Raw genomic sequence first — 20,057 nt, forward strand, 5'->3', positions numbered from 1 at the left:
TTGCGCGTTTCTGCATAATGATTCCTTTCCTTCCACATCCCCAACTGACACCAAGGACGCACACATTCCCAAAGAACAAGTCTAATGAGCAGATTAACTGCCCGCTTTCATTAACCCCCACACAGAGAATATGTTCATCTATTAGCACAGTGCCCCTTCCATGTAGATCTAGCAGCAGCTCGGAGCAGTCCTCCCGACTTAATGACTTTTAAATCGCGCGTAATGGAGATTCCTGTACCGTTGACGGCACAGAACAAATAAATGGTGACTAATTTGTACAAGCATTGTTGATACAATTATCCAGTTGAGTATTCCGGCAGAAAACCGTTATCCACCTCCATATGTTGCTAATCTCCTTTTTTCTCCCCAGAAAAGCTCCATGCATGCAGCTCTTAAAGTCTGACAAGCCGCCGCCGCTCTCACGGCGCTCCTACATCTCTGTCATTTCATAAATCTGAAGGTGCAGCATTCCAGACAAGTCAGCTGTCCGGCCAAATTATAGCAGATGCACACCACTATATAACTCTGAGGAAAATTGTGAGGTATGTGCAAGACATTCTTGATGATTTTACATTCTCGAGTGAAATTGATGCTCACTGGCATTTATTTCCACCACCAGGTTGAGTGGAAATACACGTTTTCACATTGTCATTGACTCTGCTGTTCCAATGCCTCCTCCACTGTGTGAAACAGTTGATGCTCCAGGGACTGTGTATGTCTGATCTAATGTGTTTCCTGGGCTTGTAGAAAATGTTTTGGCTTCATGCAGGTAGTGCGCTCTGTTCTGCTGTATAGCTGTTCCTGGCCTGCTGACTCTTTACGCATGGCTGTATCAGTGTGATGGAAGCCGAGCAACAAGTGTGTAACACAGTGGAGATGTGCAAACATTTCATGCTCTTAAATCACATAACATGATGTATCTGACACACAAGTGCGGCATGCTGAAACTTTCCGAGGAGTATTTTTGAGTCACATTTATGGACATTAAATAATTTTGTTTTAAACTTTTAAAGATGTATGATTTATGATTGTTTGATAGTTTTAGAGGGGCTGGTTAGGAAAAGCACAGGTGATTTTTTTTAAATATATATATATATACATATATATTAATAATTAGGGTTTTTATAAATATTTTTTAAGACATTTTTATGCCTAGTAACATTTTTTACGCCTGTCAGCGGAAGCCGCACAGATGCGAAAGGTCAATAGGAAATGCGCAGTTGTCTCTGACTGTATCATTCAGAGGGATTATCACTTTTTGTTTCAGTTTTTGTTGAGGTGACGCCTGTGGCCCACATCATTGTTCTTCCTGCCTGAAGAAAGCAGCTGTTTATCAAAAAATTCACATCTGACACCGAGTCATGACAGAGGCAGAAAAGTGGAGCGGAGCCGCAGATGAGGCTGCTGAGGGGGCCGGAGGGGCTCGCACATGCAGGACTTCAGGGTAAATATAAAGAGACAAGAGATTGTTCTTATTGTGGCGCATCAGCCGACTGGCGCCGAGCGGCTCTTTAACAAACTGAGTCCAAGTTAATCAAGAGCTGCGGCGTTGGATTTTTCTAAAGGAGCTCAGCAGAGCGGAGTGCAGGGAGGCTGGTGGGGCCCCCCGTGGCTCCCGGAGTCCCGCACTGTCCTTGGTTTGACAAAATACAACCTGTCGGAGATTACACGCTACCACGGCCTGCGCTCAGCTCTGAGACTGAGCACTAAATCATCTCATCGCTGCGACTGTTTGATGTGGAAACACAAACGATACAAAAATCATCACGACGCCAAACAGCAGTGTAACAGCAAACAGCAATAACACAACTATCTAACTAACAATTATATTATTTGTACTCATTTAAAAATAAAAATCCAAATATGTCATACTTCTCTCCAAGAAATGCAACTTTATTTGCAGCCAAACAAGGAAGAGTTTGTATCGAAGAGAGCACTCACCGCTTTCCTTCTCCCTGATTTTTCTCTCAAAATTCATTCATCATCATTCATCTGGTTTCCTCTTTTTTTCCTCCACGCAGCATCTGGGTTTGTCTTTTCCAGCCTTGTCTCTTTATTACGGTGCCGCCGCTGCGGCTGCTGCTGCCTTCCCGTCAGCTCGATCAGGAAAACGCACAGATAAATAGCTCTCGCCTGGGGAAGCCTGTGTTGTATGAGGCTGAAGTCAGTATACACACAGCTAACATAGCGTGGGCTAGTGTGAGGCAAATCCAGCCTAAGCGTCAAAACAGCCGATAACATGGAATAATTACAAGTCTGTTATTATAGAGAGCGACCGAGAGAGCAGCAGCTCTTTGAAAATAAATCTCTCCGGAATGCAGAGCATGAGCTGCGAGTCGTGGATTTACTGTTGTGAGTTGTTCTAAAAGACAGTGGTAAACGTGGAGAACTAGAGCTGTTCCTCTGTATAAAGGTGAGTATTAAGACAGTGAGTCTGTGGGCAGGTTGGTTTCTCCGGAGGCGACATTGTAAAAACGCAAGCCGAGAGAGGTGATGCCTCCACCGGCCAAGAACTGAGGGCTGACCCGGTGTTTGGCTTGGAAATGGGGGTGGGATTTCCCGATCTTTCCTGTCATTGGTTAATATTTTATTCTGTTGACATGTTTTCTTACTGCTAATGCTTCCGACACCTTCTTGTCCCCCCCTCCTCTCCTAGAGTCTGGCCGGAGCTGTCAGAACCACGCCTATAGGGGCCCACAATTGGTCCAGAAAGCGTAAAATCAGCAATCAAAGGGGCTTGGTTCATTAGTGTTGGGGATGGAGGCAGGAAGGACATGTGAGATAGTCACAGATCTGCAGTGAACGGGGCCACATCTCTCCAGTCAGTGTGGGATGACTGAAGCAGAGAAACAGCTAATATCTTTGAGAGGCACACAGCGCAGCCGGGCTCTGCCTTCACAGCGCCGCTTCTACTGAAGGACTCGGCGGAGGGACCAAAGGAAAAGCACATCAACAGCAACTCTGGGCTATTTTCTTCACTCTGATAACGCGTTGTGTGTTTGACAAGGCGCTGTACTCTTCTGTACCGTTTTACAGAAATTAACTGCTCGCGAAGCGCGGACCTACGCTGGCTCTGGGTTGGGGGGAAATACCACTAAAAATATCCATTATTTCACTTCGGTTTTTGTGGATGCACCGATGAGAGATCCAGTTTTTACAGGGACTGCAATGGCTTATCACCCTTTCCACGCACACCGGCCGACCGACTTCCCCATGTCCGCCTTCCTAGCGGCCGCGCAGCCTTCCTTCTTCCCGGCGCTCAGTCTGCCTCCCGGGGCGCTCACCAAGCCCATCCCGGACCACGGCCTGGCTGGGGCGGCAGAGGCTGGGCTCCACCCGGCCCTCAGCCACCATCAGGCGGCTCATCTCCGCAGCATGAAAAGCCTGGAGCCCGAGGAGGAAGTGGACGACGACCCCAAAGTTACACTGGAAGCCAAGGATCTTTGGGACCAGTTTCATAAACTCGGGACGGAGATGGTTATTACCAAATCTGGAAGGTAAGAATTACGCGCAATTATAGTTCCTCTCATGGATATACCGACAATATTTTATGTTTAAAAAATCCCCGTCAGTATGTGCACATAAATAGGCCTACAGAGAATGAGCTACAGCTGACAAGATTAGAGCAGCTATAAAGCCATGTATTCACATTTTAAATGGCAGCCTGTGCGTCAGGCCTCAGCTAGTCGCTACTTCTTTTCCCACCGATTATTAGCCCTTTCAATTATTCATAAAAAATAATCAAGAAAACTACATAATACCAGGCTACAAGAACATGTTATGTTTACCTCGTATTATAGACTAAATGTATTGTTTTTAAATGGAGTTCCAGTGTCGTAACTGTGTGCAATTTGGGAAGTTAAACTGCATTTTATCAAAGAAAGTAAATTAATAAAATTGAAGTTATTTTTGAAATATTTGTGATATATTTCCAGACTGATCAAAGGACATATTTGGAATATTTCGGGGGGGGAAATGTGGCCGAACTTTACTCCGATTTTATCTCTTAAACTGCATTCTGTTGAGGCAGCAGAGCTTCTGGATTTTATAAACAGGCTGTCACTTCAAAAAGCAGGGACGTGAAGTGGTGTGGTCATAAATATACTGCTCAGCTTTGTAGTGTAGGGCTTGGACAACACACGCACTGGTGGACAGACACAGCACACACACATACACACACACGCAAACTAGGGTTTTTGCTGTCGCCTAATTGCGTGCAACACTGGAGAATAATGTCTGACAATTACAATATTTCCACTTGTCAGAACGGCGTGTTTTGCTGCGTCCGCGTCGCCTTCAATGCCTCTTTTGTCAGATTTGTTCACGTCTTGCATGATAATCTGATGTTATGTTTCAGTTGAATCACAGCGTGTTGACTGCCTGTGTGTTTCTCTTTACAGGAGGATGTTCCCTCCGTTCAAAGTGCGAATAAACGGGCTTGATAAAAAAGCCAAATACATCCTGCTGATGGACATCGTGGCGGCGGACGACTGCCGCTACAAGTTCCACAACTCCCGCTGGATGGTGGCGGGCAAGGCCGACCCGGAGATGCCCAAGAGGATGTATATCCACCCGGACAGCCCGGCCACCGGCGAGCAGTGGATGGCCAAGCCTGTTGCTTTCCATAAACTCAAGCTGACCAACAACATCTCAGACAAACATGGATTTGTAAGTAAAGTGAGGGTTTCTCTTTTTTTTTCTTCTTCCCAGAGCAGAGACTGTTTATTAGTTTTCATATTTATGCTCAGGTGGAACAGACAGGGCTGAGTGTTTTTAGGTGTTGACATGTTTTTAAGATCATGTGAATTTTTATGAAGCATATGGAGGAAAACAGGGTCACTGTAGCAGCAAAATAATAACAGGAAACAGTGAGGAAACGATAGAACATAAATACAAACAGCACATGCAGTGTGCAGAATACATCTGATATTACTCTGGGAATTCAGAATAAATAAGGTTGTGAGGAAACTAGAACGTTGAGAGACAAAGAAATATTTTTAGAGTTGATGTGCGTTTCAAAATAAAATATTCTTACAATTAAAATAGCCTGGGCCTGTATGTGTTTTTAGATCAGTAAACTCTTGTTGTAAGTCTTCACGGCCAAAGCTGTCGACACTTTGTCGCCACTTGACTTCCCTCCGCTGCTCACATACACAGAGCTTATGTTTCCTTGCATCTCTCCAGAATATTATCAGCCTGAACCTCCGCAGGCTCTACATGCATTTTCTCCTCCTGCGTATAAATACTATCCAAACTCAGGCTCAGCTCTCTGCAGCAGCGCAGGCCCTGGACTGTTTAACCACGATCCCCCTTTTTAGGATATTTTGATTTTTAAAAAAAATTTTTTTTAGCTGAAGTTGTATTTAGAATAATAAAACAAACATCATATCTGAGCTGGCTGTCTGCAAGGCTGGAGGATTAGTATCATCAAATCGGGTCAGAGAGAAATGACGTGAAATGAGCTTGAATGACCGAGACGACTGATGTCTCAGATACCCCCTCCTAACCTAATTGTATAGTATAGTATAGTATAGTATAGTATAGTATAGTATAGTATAGTATAGTATAATGTTAGTTTGTGGGGTTATTTTGAATAATATTCCATCTCTAGTGTTCTATAGTTGGCCTGGATGCTGTTGTGTATGTGCATGTTTTAGTCAGAATATTTCCCTTCATATTTTCTCATATATCTAATGATATTTTACATGTGCAATAATATACACGAAGACTAAAATTAATAGTCTTGAGAGTAAATGATAAATGTCTGAGAGAGTCCACCTGACTGACTGGCAGCAGTGTTCTTCCGACTGGAAACAAATGCAACATTTACATGTCACTCTAAATAATTTGCAATCGGTTACACACGAGATTTCTTTTTAGCAACACGTATTATTTACACGTTTCTTATATTCGTCATGTTTAAATTGTGAGTTTCATATCTTCGTATTATAATTCTGTCTAACTTCTATATTTAAACTTGGCCGTATATTTATGTAGCCTATGATTGCCGCTTTATGCTTGGCTTATTTTCTAAAAAAATAGTTTGAGTTAAAATGCTGCTCAGTGTGTTAAAACAGACAAAGCTTCAGGCTGTAATTCTAGGCTCATGGCTTGTAAAGTGTCTATACTCGGTGGCACATTTAAAAATAAATGAAAGAGTGGAAATTTGTAGCTTTGTCCCGATAGGACCTGGATCAAATCAAATTTTTTTGCTGTGGTTATGAACCCCCATATCATCATGTGTGGCCTGGTCAGGTTTTTCCCTTTGCCCTGCAGTAATTACAGACAAGTCCGCTTGCACAGTAATTATACAAGCATCAATAACAATGCGCTGGATGATCCGCGTCAACATATTCTGTCTACTGTCGTCTTTTAATGTGGAGAAAACATCCAAGAGGCGCATACAATGCCGCGATATTCACTCCAAAGTTGTGTGTTTGTGCTTATTGGTGCAGACCATCCTGAACTCCATGCACAAGTACCAGCCCAGGTTCCACATAGTGCGGGCCAACGACATCCTGAAGCTCCCCTACAGCACCTTCAGGACCTACGTTTTCCCGGAGACCGAGTTCGTGGCTGTGACAGCGTATCAGAACGACAAGGTGAGTCAGTGTTCACACTCAACCAACGGCCTGTAATATGGCTGCTGTACTTTGCATAATAAATGTCCTACATGCGTCCCCTCCCCCCACCAAACCCCGAAGACTTAATCTGATTTTGTAGGTCGCCTAATTTCCCCGCAGAGGACTCCCATGTCCCACTTGATTTTTTAATTGCTGTTTTGCCTGGACTATCTGTAGCAGATATTTCTGATAATGTATTCAAATTTACACCCAGAGTGTTGTGTTGTGGGTGTTTTCTGCCATTCATGGCCTATAAATGGACTGTTACCTTGAGTAAATTAGGCGTATAAACGCTGGAGAGTGTGGTGTGTTTTGTTGTGATGCAGCATCAAACATGGCAGACGTGTCTTATTTATTACATTTTTTTGGCAAGTTAACGATGTATCTTTTTTTTTTTAGAATTAAAATAATATTTGTAAATTTTTAAAAACCAGCATATTTGAATTGAGGTTACTTGTATGTGTGTAGAGCCTATTTGTAGGCATTATTATAAGCCCACTCGCTGGCGCTTCATCCTCCTCCATGACGCTAATTGGAGCTTGTGTCCAGGGGGGTCGGGGTGAGGGGGGTCTTGTTGTAAAAGTTTATGGCAAAGAGTCACCATCAATTAGAGGGCATTTAAAAGGCTGGTCACCCTGCAGCCAGAGTGGACAGATGCTGGGAGACACTCTCTCCGCTCAAATGGCAAATGCCTGAAGCGTCTTGTTCAAGGGCCACTGAGGGCCTCCCGGAGCCTGGAAGCTGCACACAGGCCCGCACGTGGACTCCTCCACATCAGGACATATCGTGAAGCAGCAGTGATCCAAACCGCAGTATTAAATATTGATATGATAGTCATCTGTTCGAGCATTGCTCCCTCTGCCTTTGTTTCTGGGGAACGGAGGGCTTGTGTGGCCCCATAGAGGAATATTTCGTGGCAGAATTTCTCTCCAGGGGCCTATGAGAATAAAGCCTCGTCATAACGCTTTTATTAATAATGTAAATGCGGGACCTAGCGTGGCTCCTGTCCAACATGTTGGTTTCTCTCTGTGTTAATCCAAACACAAATATGTGCCAGATGAAAACAATGTCCTCTAACAGTGTGGACTATATGTTTTTATTCTGCCTCCGTGACTCTGAAATTTATTCTGTCCTTCTGTGATTTCGACAGATAACGCAGCTGAAGATTGACAACAACCCTTTTGCCAAGGGATTCAGAGACACGGGGAACGGAAGGAGGGAGAAAAGGTAACAAACTAACGCCTAACACCTACAAAAACACTGTGTGTGTGTGTGTGTGTGTGTGTGTGTGTGTGTGTGTGTGTGTGTGTGTGTGTGTCCACCATGTTTTTATTCTAACTTACGATTTCCCCAATCACTATGAATTATTATTATTATTATTAATAATAATAACAATAATAATAATATCAATAGTCTATTGTTTTGCAGGAAGCAGCTGACCATGCCGTCTCTGCGGATGTTTGAGGACCAGTGCAAGGCGGACCGGGAGGGCGCGGACTCAGACGCCTCCTCCAGTGACCCTCCGACTGGCAGGGACGCCGTCCACTCCCCGCTGGGAGCCGGTACCAGCCCGCTGAGGTTCAGCAGGCCCAGTCGAGGTGAGAAGCATTATTGTTTATTTGTATAATGAGGCCCGCCATGAGTTTTAACCATGGTGTGTGTGTGTGTGTGTGTGTGTGTGTGTTTTCATAAATCCCATATAGTAAGAATTAGTGCTAAACTGGCTAAAATATGACATCATGTTGGTTTTGGAAAATAAGCAGCAATGTGAATAAAATTAATTACTGTAATGCAGAGGTATAAGCCTGATTAATTTCCCATGAATTTACGCTTGGTCTGTAAGGCAGCATGCAAGAATGATACAATGAATGAAGGTGCATTCACGTGCACCCATGACAATAGGTTCAATGTAAACCTGCAACCTGTTTTGGATGTAGCTTACTGAATGGAATTTAAAAAAGTGATATAAACTGAGATAACCCTGTTATTATTACTGGATTTTTATTGGACAATGTATTCACACCTGTTAACCAATCAAATAGGTCACCTAACATCTCCCGTCATACCCGCTTTGATTTTTTTTTTAAGTTTATGACGCAGCTAAATACAAGAACATGTGTATGTAACAACTGTGTATACAAACAGTAAAATAAACTAGAAATCTGATTGAAGTGGGGTGTGAAATTAAAAAAAAAAAAATCTATTTGAGAATATAAAGTGTATGAAATTATGGACATTTGAGTCACATTTATTTCAAAGTAAATGTTTTCTTCTTTTTTATCTGCTTTTAATTTTCCCTAAATTTATTAAATAAATTTAACAATAGTCAGTATTATGTTTTAATGGGCCTTGTTATTCATTTAAATGTGTTTATTTTTATAATGCTTGCATTATCAACAGCATTACAGTTTGGAAAATAATAGGAAGGCTATTGTATGTTGCTCTTTAGTGTATATAATGTAAATCTGCATTTAAATGCAGGTCACATGTTAATTTCCTAATGAGTGAACATATGGTCTGATATGTGCAGGCTGTATTTTGAGAGTTACGTTGACATTCTAGTGTCTGTGTAGGTTACTGCTGTGTTTTTATGAAGAATGGTTCAACATTCTGACTTTTCCCTGTGAATTCTGTGTTGTAGATGAGAAAACGTGCACTGACAGTGAGCAGGAATTGGAGCATCAGGATGAGCGCTGCACTGCCTCCAACAGCCCGGGACCCGAACCCGTGTCCCCCTACAGCTCCAGGTGTGAGGAGCGCATAAGGGACAGGCCCAGTGCGGAAAAGAAGGACGACTCCATATTCAGTATAAGGAACCTTGAGAAGGACAAAGCGGAGAGCAGGCACAGGAAGGACACCACAGACGCATTGACAAAGGACTCAGAGGCTGGGGGCATCAGTGCTAGTAAGGACGCCTTCTCCCCTCTCATGGTCCAGACCGAGAGCCCCTCGCACTTCAGCCCGGGCCACTTACAAAGCCTGGCTCTGTCTGGGCTGCACAGTCAGCAGTTCTTTAACCCTCTGAACACCGGATCACCGCTGTTGTTTCACCCTGGGCAGTTTGCCATGGCCCCTGGAGCCTTTTCTGCCATGGGCATGGGGCATTTATTGGCCTCTGTATCCGGAGCAAGTGCTTTGGAAAATGGCAGCCTCTCCGCCCAGGGCACGGGAGGAACCCCCAATCCCTTCCCCTTCCATCTGTCCCAGCACATGCTCGCCTCTCAGGTAAGGAAAACCATCCGGTCAGAAAATGATGTAGTTTGCCTGTACACCTGTAGCACCAAGCTGACAGCAGCAGGAGAGGGAAGTTAGAGCTCGAGAGTCTGAGCAGGACTAGGTGTCAGCTTTAACCTCACTTTGCTCAGTGTAGCACCAGCAAGAGTTAATCTGGCATTATTAGGAACTGAGCTGAAAATAAGCATGATCAGTAAAGCATGATATCATGTTTTTGCTGCCTGTAAATGTGGGACCTCTGTGATAACATTTGTATCAAAACATGAGCATTCCAAAATAAGTACAGTTATCAAAAACATTTGAAAATATGTTTATATCAGGCTTCTGTGGAATAAAGTTTTGGTAAAAAGAATTTTACTCTCAAAAGAAGCAAATGTTTATTGCTCAGATCATTCTAATATTTCCATTAAAATGTGCTTTAAATAATCTGGATAAACAGATCTGTTTGGTTGTTGTTGGTGTTTTAGAAAAATGTATCACTAATTTGATTATTTGGCCACTTGACTGTAAAAAATGATGTGTAAACCAACTTTCTTTCCTCTTTCATATTTCAGGGCATCCCCATGCCTCCATTCGGAGGTCTCTTCCCGTACCCCTACACCTACATGGCGGCTGCTGCAGCAGCAGCCTCAGCCTCAGCCCTCCCAGCAACCAGCACCGCCAGCCCGCTCTCCAGGAACCCTTTCCTGGCCTCGTCTCGGCCCCGGCTCCGCTTCAACCCCTACCAGCTCCCAGTGTCTCTGCCTCAGAGCTCCAGCCTCCTCACCGCCGGCCTGACCGGCAGTCTAAACCCGGGCTCTGAATCCTCCAAACCAGGCAGCAGGGAGACCAGCCCAGCCCCAGAGCACCACAGTAACCACAAGTTGGGAGGCTCGAGCGGGAGGGTCGCATCTCCCAAAACCTCCATGAAGGACTCAGTGAATGAGCTGCAGAGCATCCAGAGACTGGTGAGCGGCCTGGAGGGCCAGAGGGAGCCCTCCCCGGCTGCAGACTCTCCCAAGTGATGAAGAATCTCCATTTGGGATGAAGACTTGGCTTGAATACATGAGGACTATAGTGCATATGTCCTGTACAGCACATTACAGAGACTGGGATGAGGGTTTGACTGATATGGGTCGATGAAAGCCAATAACTGATATTTTTTGGAACAAAGCTGCAGATAGACAAGAAAAATTAGTCCATATAATCAAACTAAATCTTTTTAAATTCACAAGGATTGATGGTTTCATCCAGAGCTGACTCATTAGGAAGCATGGAGAGCCTGTCAAAGTAAATTCGGGCCATCGTCAGACACTAAAACTCTTCCCTGACTCCCAGTGTTTTAGGGTTAACTGCTCTTGAACGCAGGCTGATACTCAAAGACACTCTGGGATACATTTTAACATTGATGAAATGAAAAATTCATCTACAAAATGAACAATTAAGTAAATAAAAATATTATGCAAAGATAAAATATATATACACATTTTAGACAACAAAACACTCAAATAATGATATAAATATGATTAATTAAAAAAATGTTTTGACCACTTCCGTTCAAGGACTTGTCATAGAGAGTAAAACGGATCAATTCCACTCCATAAAATGTAATGAATCAAACTTGACCATATCCATTATATCAGAGGTGGACCACACAAGGCCAGTATCGGCCCCATATATCGGTCTAACCTGCCTGAGAGCCTGCAGCTCCACAGACTGAGTGGCGCACAGCGGACAGTGTGTGTGCTGAGTTTGGTTAACTTGAAGCATTTGAGCACCCAGGCCTGGTTTTTTAAATACCAAGCCGAGCCCAAAACAGGAGCCTCATCACGCCGACAGGCAGGTCTCAAGCTGCATCCAAAAACTTTTTCCGGGCCGATTATTTCAAAAGGGATGGAAGGTGAACGTTCCGTCTGCGAGAGAGAGAAAGAACCGCTTATCATTTCATGCCAGAAAATTGTTTCTGAACTATTTATGTAATTAAAAATAAAAAATTCTGTAAATAAAGCTAAGATCCAAGAATATGCAATTGGTATTAATTTATTCAAGGCTGTATATTAGCGTGTATATATTTCGAATTTAACTCGTTGCTTTTTTTTTTTCTCCTCCTCTCCCCCCATTTTACATATACTGTACATGAAAGCTATTTAGCGCTTGTTGGTTTGAAAACTGTGTATGAAGCATCGCTGATTTTTAGGAGACGTGTGTGCCATGTTTAGTCTGCATCCACCGACAAATACAGAGGAACCGAGAGAGAGAGCTCCACATGGACTCAAAAACACCTCAGGTTATTTCACTCCAGCCAGGAGACATTCAAAGCAATTCCTCCTATGGGTGCATCATTCATATCTATTCATAAATATATTTAAAGATGAAAGTATCTTGTTTATGCTGGTTGTCCGGGTATTTTTTTTTTTTTTGATTGTCTCACAATTTCAATAAAAAATCGTTGTGCTGAAAGCTTGCAGGCGTATTATTATTATTATTATTATTATATTTATTATTATTATTATTATCATTATTATTATGTTTTTAAAATTATTGCTGTTATAATCATCTAATTACACCAAAACAGCTGTAGAAATTTATAGAGCAATTTTTGTAATGAAGTCAGCTATACTACACACACTTCAGTACACAAAACACACACATGTGGGGCAGGAGCGACCTCTGTCGGCCAAGTATTTAAGTGGAAAAAAGGCAACTTCTATATGTGGTTTGTTGGATTTGACAGGAAAATATTATTGGGTTTAATTCACATATTATAAAAATACATTTTAATCAGATGTTGAAATTTGTGGGCGAAAGTTTTGATAGAGAGTTTCACATAAAGGCTTACAGAATTGAAAATAAATGTATTGTTTTATTATTTCTCCAATAGGCCAAGAAATGAAAGAAGACAGGTTTTCTTCGGGAGATATTTTTTTTACTATAATTTCTAATAGTTGAACAGCAGCAGCAGCAGTAGTACAAGTAGCAGCGGTGTGTTTATTAATTCCATCTCTGTTAAATCGGGCCTGTGTCCTGCACGCACTGCAGCTCAGGTCTATTTTGTGCAGGTCCTCAGTCACCGTCAATCAGCATTTCCTTTAGTATTGTGTGCCCGGCTGTATTTTTAGAAAGAGTCGAGTAATGTAAGTATTTATAGGAAGCTTTCTCTGCTGCCCTCACACACATCCTCTACAGCCGGAGAGCAGCTTTAACTGTTCCCTGTTTACCTCAGGTCGGAGCATTATGGAGCATTTATTGGAGGAATATGATATTTTCTAGAGCATAAATTCCACATTAAATATGTTTCTACTTGCGGAAATAAGTTGTATATAATGGCTTTTTAACTGGATAAATATGGCATGATGTGCAGAGTTTAAATATGCAGTCAGCGGCATTATATTGATAGAGAAAAGAATGTTTTTATTATTTTCCTTGATGGAGGTTTAAGCTTCTATCTTCCACGTTTGGCACTAAAGTCAAAAAGTGAAGTACGGTGTGTGCGTGTGTGTGTGTGTGAGCAAGATGCAGCACTGTGTGTGTGACTGTATATGTGTGTCTCGGTTTAAAGGGTTAAGCAGGGGGAGTTTAGGGCAGCAGACAGCCTTTTGTCCGGGACCCGGCGCCTGTCGCCTGCCTGCCGGCCACAGCCTCCACACCGCCCCGCTTCCTAATTAGAGAGCCCCCTCCTCCTCCCCCCCTCCTCCTCCTCCCCTTCTTCTTCATTTTCTTTTCTTTCTGCAGCGATAATCACAAAACTCTCATTCTATTACGAGGGCCATTGTTGCCACTCTGTTATCTTCAATTAACAGAGAGAGCGACTCGACCTCGCACTCTGGGAGAAAAAAGTATTTGTCTAAATCAATCAGTCAATGAGTGATCAATAGGCTCCTGTGGAGGCCCTGTGGATCATAACTAATGACTGGTGACGGCGTGGGGTAAAAAGGCCAAGATTATTCACAACTTTGTTAAATGATCAGTGCGGGCCTATGTTGTTTAAGCTTTTGTAGGCCAACAGGAGAAGTTACACAGTTCCTCTGTGTTCACTCTCAACACGTTACACAAACAGCATCTTCCCTGCTTTACTGTGTGAAACCTAAACAACATCATGGCCTTCAGTTTCTATCTTCTCTCTTTATCTGTTGCACTGCAGCAGATGTTTGAGAGCAGGCTCATCCAGTCTAACATCAGTCAGCATGCACAGATTACACATACACAAATATTCTCCTGCCTCTGGGTAGAACGTCACTTATGGTTACTTATGGAACTGCATATGAGCAAATGTTACCATCACTAGAAATAGTTGAACAGTCTTAATAATCTATTTCTACAATTATACATATGATAAAATAGTTATAGTTCAGTTGCAATATACTGTTTATGTTTGGTGTTGGATGCATTATTCTATGTTATGGATATGAATCTAATTATTGGAGTACTGTAATAAGCATCATTTTGAGGTATTTTAATTATGTTTATCCATTTTATTCATTACTATTAATTTCAGAGGCAAACGACACTTTTTACATCACTACATTTATCTGACAGCTGTATTATTCTTCATATTTTACACAAAGCAAAATAATATGATGCTTTGTTATTGAATAAAATACCGAAAAGAGTCTAAAATAGTTAAAACTAAAGCACCAGCTTCACCATCTACAGTGTTAAGTGCTGCATAAAAATTAATGCAGCAAATGTTAATAAATCAATATTATAATATATAATAATAGAACAGTGTGAGGGGCCAATCTTGCCTGCAGAATGAACACTTTTACTATGACTGCTGATAATACTTTTTACATAAGTAATACTTTAAATACAAGTATTTATTTGTAATGGAGTATTTTTACATATAATATATATTACATATATGTATTGCTCTTTTTACTGAAGTAAAAGATCTGAATCTGAATTAGTTTTTGCAGTAGGTTTAGTGGCAACTACTTTAAAGTCTAAATAAAACTAATTCAAGTGGAAAAGAAATTAATCCTGACTACATTTTTTCATCTTCTATTTTTCAATGATATATGCTGCTCACATAAACCTATTGATCATACGTGATTAGTGACTTGCCTCATCAGATTATAGTAAAGTGATATGATGGGGAAGTAAAGGCTGTACCAGGCTCTCACTCTGCCCTGCCATTTCTGATCCCTGTAGGCACTGACTGATTAGAATATTTGAAGGTTAAGACTGATGTATTTAAGAACTGAAGCAGCTGGAAGCCAATATTTTACACCAACACTTTACATAATAATAACTTTAGATAATAATTTCCAATTTTTGTCTTTTCAGGTTGCCAAATAAACATCTAAAACAGCTTTCAGACAATGGGAATAATTTTGTATCTACTTTCATAATATTAAAGTTGCATCAAACTGCCTGGATGCTCTGTGTTTCTGAATGAAAGGCCAATATCGGCACTGTGTATCGGTCAGACGCTGCTGGGAAGCAGCCCAGAAACCTGTATGGTGTCTACAGAGTGTGTATTGTTATGCTGCTGCTCTGCAGGCTGTTCTCTCTGCTACTGACAGCGCAGGCGGCCTATTGGCTGCTCAGCTCAGGTGCAGCTATCACACTGGCCCAAAGTGGAGCAGGAGGGGTCCAATCACAGGCTGCTGTTCTCCTTCAGGACAGGCAGGAGGAGGAGGGAGAAAACACACAGCCTCTAACCTTGCTGCAACACTTCCACAAGCCAGTACCTCACACATAAACCCACACACAAAGGTAGGAATTACAGTTATGCATTTTGTTAAACATTTCACTAATAAATTGAGATGTGCTAAATGGAACAGTGCAGAATGCTTTGAGTTAACTCCAACCATCAGTGCAAAAGATCCATTAAAAACACCTAATAAACACACCTATAAAAATGCACCTAATAGAGTACAGACTGATCACATGGGCCACCAGGGCTGTAAATTCAACATGTATGTGCTATGTGTGCAGGATGGACATATAGTAACCAAGCAGCAATCACATCACACAAATAAAGATTACCATAAAATAATCATGTGTGTAAAAAGTATTTCTCATGTATTTGTTCTTAGGTAAATGTAGATACACTGATCAATTGGTTGTACTTTCACAACAGGTCAAACAACACATGCAACAAGTCATGACTGTGTGTGTGTATGTTTGTGAGTGGTTTTTGTTTTTTGTTTTTTTGTGAGTCCTATATTTTGGATAGTCTGGAGCTACAGAACCACAGCATGCAGGCCCGTCGCCCCCTCCTGGACGCTGAGGAAGGAGAGGGGAAGTCATAACTTCTCTCTTGAAGAGCACAGAGTTTGACAAATGTTCACTCCAATATAAAAACCACTGCAATTATTTCATTTTTCATGTTTAGACTTCATTCAAAGTTCTCCTGCAACACAATGAGCCTTCTGCTTTTTTCATCTTGCAAACACTGATATCTTATACATGATGATGTCACTAAGCTTTGACCCAGTAACACCATGCCACTGACACCTGTGGAGTGGACAAGTACATTTAATCAAACACATGTAGGCCTGTTTATAATTGCAGGAAGTCCTTACTGCTGAAAATCTTTGGTATGTAATGTTATGTTAATATTATAGTTGTACATTGTTCTCCATTAACTGTGAATTTTCTCATATTGATTGTTTGGATTATGCACTTTAGAGGAAATGTAGGGTTTCAGCAGTTTTTTGAATCATTGATTTATTCAGTGTCTTTGTTTGCTTTTTCCTGCTCAGGGTCACTAGGAGTTGGATACTTTCCCAGCATGCACTGTACAAGGTCCTGGTCATGTGAACAGCCAATTCTCTTGAAATACATATCTTTCTCATGGTATGCTCACAGATCACATTCATAAAATACACTCATATCAGAAACATAGAACAGATTTTCAAAGCATAGTGTTGATTATGTATGCATATACTCTACAAAATATACATATTCTGCACTGAGATCCATTCAGCCAGCTCTCCCTACACCAGCAGATGCTTCCAACAGCAACAGCCACTAGGTGGCACACTTACTTACTTTACAAGCATCATCATTGACAATAACATTATAGTGCATTACATGACATACATACAGCATGGATTACTGAAGGAAAACAAACCACAGAAAATACAATTCATGATCATTATACATATCTAAATGCAATTACAGATCATACTCATAATGTTATAATAATGGTTTGATTGTGGAAGACGGATATCCAGTTATAAAGTGTGATTAGTTTTGCATTACCTGAAATTCAAAAAGTCAGGAGTTTATATTTTAAAATGTTAGTTTAAATGAAAATAACCAAATTAGTTTAATAAAATGACTAAGGATTTGGATCACTGCATGAGATATGGTATCAAGATATGATGTAAACGAGGGAGGAAGTACACTTGTAAGAGAAAGAAAAAGAGAAAAATGAAAAGAAATAGCCATGATTTGGCACAGAGTTTCAATCATCTGGAAGTATGTGAGGATGTGAGTTCTTGTGTGTGTGTGTGTGTGTGTGTGTGTGTGAGAGAGAGAGAGAGAGAGAGAGAGAGAAGTCCAAAAAGTCCACTACTAAGAACTGTTTGTTTACATCATGTATTACAATCTAAGCCACAGTTTGTTTACTGAACTTTGCTTACTGGAACTTAAACAAATCTAAACTCAGTGGGCTCATATGATGCTGACATCTGGGACACTACACTGTATACTTAATTCAATTCAAAAATTGTGACACCTGTTCCTAATAGACAATGTGTATTGTATTAATCTTTGAACAGTTAATAACAGGTGTTGACTAAATTTGCATAGTGTTGCTACTGTCATTCTTACTGGGAAGACTTGTGCTGAAAAGAATTACCTGTGTAATGTGGGAAACGCTTTGGTCCAACAAGTTTGGGTCCAAATTGCTCCTGTCAGAGCAACCAACTGTGGCTGAACATCTTTGACACTGAGCATCAAAGACAGAAATCCAGCTGATCTGATTGAAGAACACACATCTCCAGTTCATAACAGAGACATCAGACAAACTGCAGCTTAATACCAGAGGAGAGTTTTTCCTAACCACTACATGGACAGTAAAAGTCTAAGCCTTTTAGCACTGTTGCAGACTGGAAGGAAGTCTTGTTTACAGGTGAGTCAAACTTTGAATTTCACAGCCGTAATGGGAGACCCACATAACAGGCTAGTGCAACGGTGCATGAAACAGGTTGATGCAATTGTGCATAAAACCTGCAGTCAAACACAGCGGTGGGAATGTTCAGGTGTGGAAATGTTTTGCCTATTTTCCCAGGATGAACTACTCCCTAACTAAAGAAAAGCTCCCGCCTGTGGAGCATCATCTCTTATAATTTAGAGTTGGAGGAGGATTCATTTGATCCTAAACATACTGTAGATCGAAGCTCTGCCAGGTCTGTTCCAATTCCAAGGAAGATCAACAAGCACTGAGCTGCATGGCTTTCCATTCAGACCTCAACCCCAATAACCTCTTTATGAAAGTCTGAAAAGGGAAAAAGTCTCTCAGATTTCTAAAAGATAACTTCAGAATTGATGCCAAGTAGAGTGTATGACGTGATTAATGCAAAGTAGACATGCACAAGACTAAAAGTAGGACTTTTTTGTGAATACTAACTTTCACCCTCCTAATGTTAGTAAAAAGTTATGTCATCCTGTTGGAGAGAAACCATAAGACCAAACTTTTTTTTTTTTTTCTTCAGAGGACAGGCTGGATGGGTTAAAGTTCTGAACCCTGCAGTATAAGTGCCTATTTGCACGCACTCTTGGTTGCTCCCCAGCATACATTGCAGCATGATTTTGAATAAATATAACATGTAAGTGCAGCACATAAAGACTATGTGTCATGGTACATCCTCCTATGACCTGTTACTCTCAAGACAAATTACAAACTGAAAAATGTCGAACGGAAAGGCCGTAAATCAGAGCAAAGCCAAACACTGCGGGTCTGCTAATGAAGTGGCTGGAGAGGGCCACGCCGGGCGACCTTCGTCTTGTCACTCATTACAGCTGAAGGAAATGACGAAGGATCGCGTGGAAACAGACGCCTTTCACTTGTCCCAGATCAAACAGCAACAAGCCTGCAGCCATCACTCTTCAACCCCAAATCACAAACATAGTACAAGCCTGCTGCAAGTCCAGGCCTTTTACAAAAGTGGGCTTTTGATCACAGCCGAGTCATCGAGGACGTGTTTAAAGAGGACAGCAAGAGGAACTATGTGGGATCTGTGCGTCTGACCCTGGAGAAATCATTTGCTCTGATGGCACTGAGAGCCCTGGCCTCCGCACACTGGGCTGACATGGAGATGAACACAGAAGATTAGCAAAGACTAACAGTCTCTGTCATGATGAACGGACGCCTGGGCCTAGTCAAAACGCTGAGACTAAACTCGCCAGCTCTTCTAAAAACATACAATCCTCCCAACACTTGTCCAAGCTCAGACGCATGTAAAATACACCCACGCCTGCTTAGATAAACTCTGAGCCGCTCCGCAGACATCCAGTGTACTCAGACTGGAGTTTGACTGATGTGGCTTCTTCTTTAGAAACAAAGACAGTGTACAGTATTTATAAGTGTTGTTTATTACTACATGACATGTCACCCAGTTGTAAACATGCTGATTTGGGAATTACCTTGAGAGATTTTAGAAACAGTGTGTGATGTTAGGGAAAGAAAAGCTGCAGCCATGGTCTTACTCTGCTTCACCAGGCTGCTGATAGTCTGTATTTTGGGTTGAAAATGCCTTTAATCACATATAATACTTTTCATTGCCTTTATATTTTAAAAACCTGTAAAGCAACATTTAGACCACGAGACACTGAGAATCTTCACTAAAATCCAAAGTACTGATGTTCTTTTATGTTATTTTAGGGTTAGTGAGGGTACACTATTATAATATTGTGGAAAAGAGTTTTAGTTCAGTCATTGTTTGATTCAAGATGTATTTGACTTTTGGATTTGTAATGACATCTGCAGAAATGACATTTGGAGTGATGTTTGTTGATATCCTCCTCAGCCTTCAATGATTAACTTATTCAACTAACCTATTCATATAATACATTTATTTAAAGCTACTACAATCAATATTTCAGTATTAACAATGGATTGAATGACTACATAGAATATAAAAGGTGTTGCTCAATGTGACGGACCTATATAGAATTATTACTCAACTCTGCAGTTCTCCTCAACTCAATGGAGCATTTTAGTGTCTGTTTTGGTTCAGTCTCCAGCAGCAGCAGGCAGCTGTTTTC

The 20,057-nt window shown here is 41.4% G+C and overlaps 1 protein-coding gene and 1 long non-coding RNA gene across 5 annotated transcripts in view; one reads left to right on the top strand and one right to left on the bottom strand.

The window, feature by feature from the left end:
- LOC121899281 overlaps nucleotides 1-2,017 on the bottom strand; it is an 8,219-nt gene extending 6,202 nt beyond the window's left edge. The window contains exon 1 of the long non-coding RNA XR_006096670.1: nucleotides 1,942-2,017. This is a non-coding gene — a long non-coding RNA (uncharacterized LOC121899281). The remainder of the gene's footprint in view (nucleotides 1-1,941) is intronic.
- A 663-nt stretch (nucleotides 2,018-2,680) lies between these two features.
- On the top strand, nucleotides 2,681-11,317 carry tbx2b (T-box transcription factor 2b). 4 transcript variants are annotated; one of them, XM_042414993.1, is made up of 7 exons: nucleotides 2,681-3,497; nucleotides 4,401-4,668; nucleotides 6,450-6,602; nucleotides 7,774-7,850; nucleotides 8,037-8,221; nucleotides 9,265-9,848; nucleotides 10,412-11,317. In XM_042414993.1, the coding sequence occupies exons 1-7, from the start codon at nucleotides 3,139-3,141 to the stop codon at nucleotides 10,859-10,861; spliced, it is 2,076 nt and encodes a 691-aa protein (XP_042270927.1). In that variant the 5' UTR covers nucleotides 2,681-3,138; the 3' UTR covers nucleotides 10,862-11,317. The 4 variants fall into 4 exon arrangements, with proteins under 4 accessions (XP_042270927.1, XP_042270930.1, XP_042270928.1 ...); XM_042414996.1 differs by having other exon boundaries at nucleotides 3,089-3,497; nucleotides 8,052-8,221; XM_042414994.1 differs by having other exon boundaries at nucleotides 3,089-3,497; nucleotides 6,456-6,602.
- The last annotated feature ends 8,740 nt before the right edge of the window (nucleotides 11,318-20,057 follow it).

This window comes from Thunnus maccoyii, chromosome 6 (genome assembly GCF_910596095.1).
Source record: "Thunnus maccoyii chromosome 6, fThuMac1.1, whole genome shotgun sequence".
NCBI lineage: Eukaryota > Metazoa > Chordata > Actinopteri > Scombriformes > Scombridae > Thunnus > Thunnus maccoyii.

Excerpts from the sequence above, each read along its gene's own strand:
- tbx2b (XM_042414993.1), top strand. The coding sequence starts at position 3,139 with ATGAGAGATCCAGTTTTTACAGGGACTGCAATGGCTTATCACCCTTTC. Across the intron at positions 6,603-7,773 it reads CAGCGTATCAGAACGACAAG|ATAACGCAGCTGAAGATTGA; the intron begins GTGAGTCAGTGT and ends TGATTTCGACAG. Across the intron at positions 8,222-9,264 it reads GTTCAGCAGGCCCAGTCGAG|ATGAGAAAACGTGCACTGAC; the intron begins GTGAGAAGCATT and ends TCTGTGTTGTAG.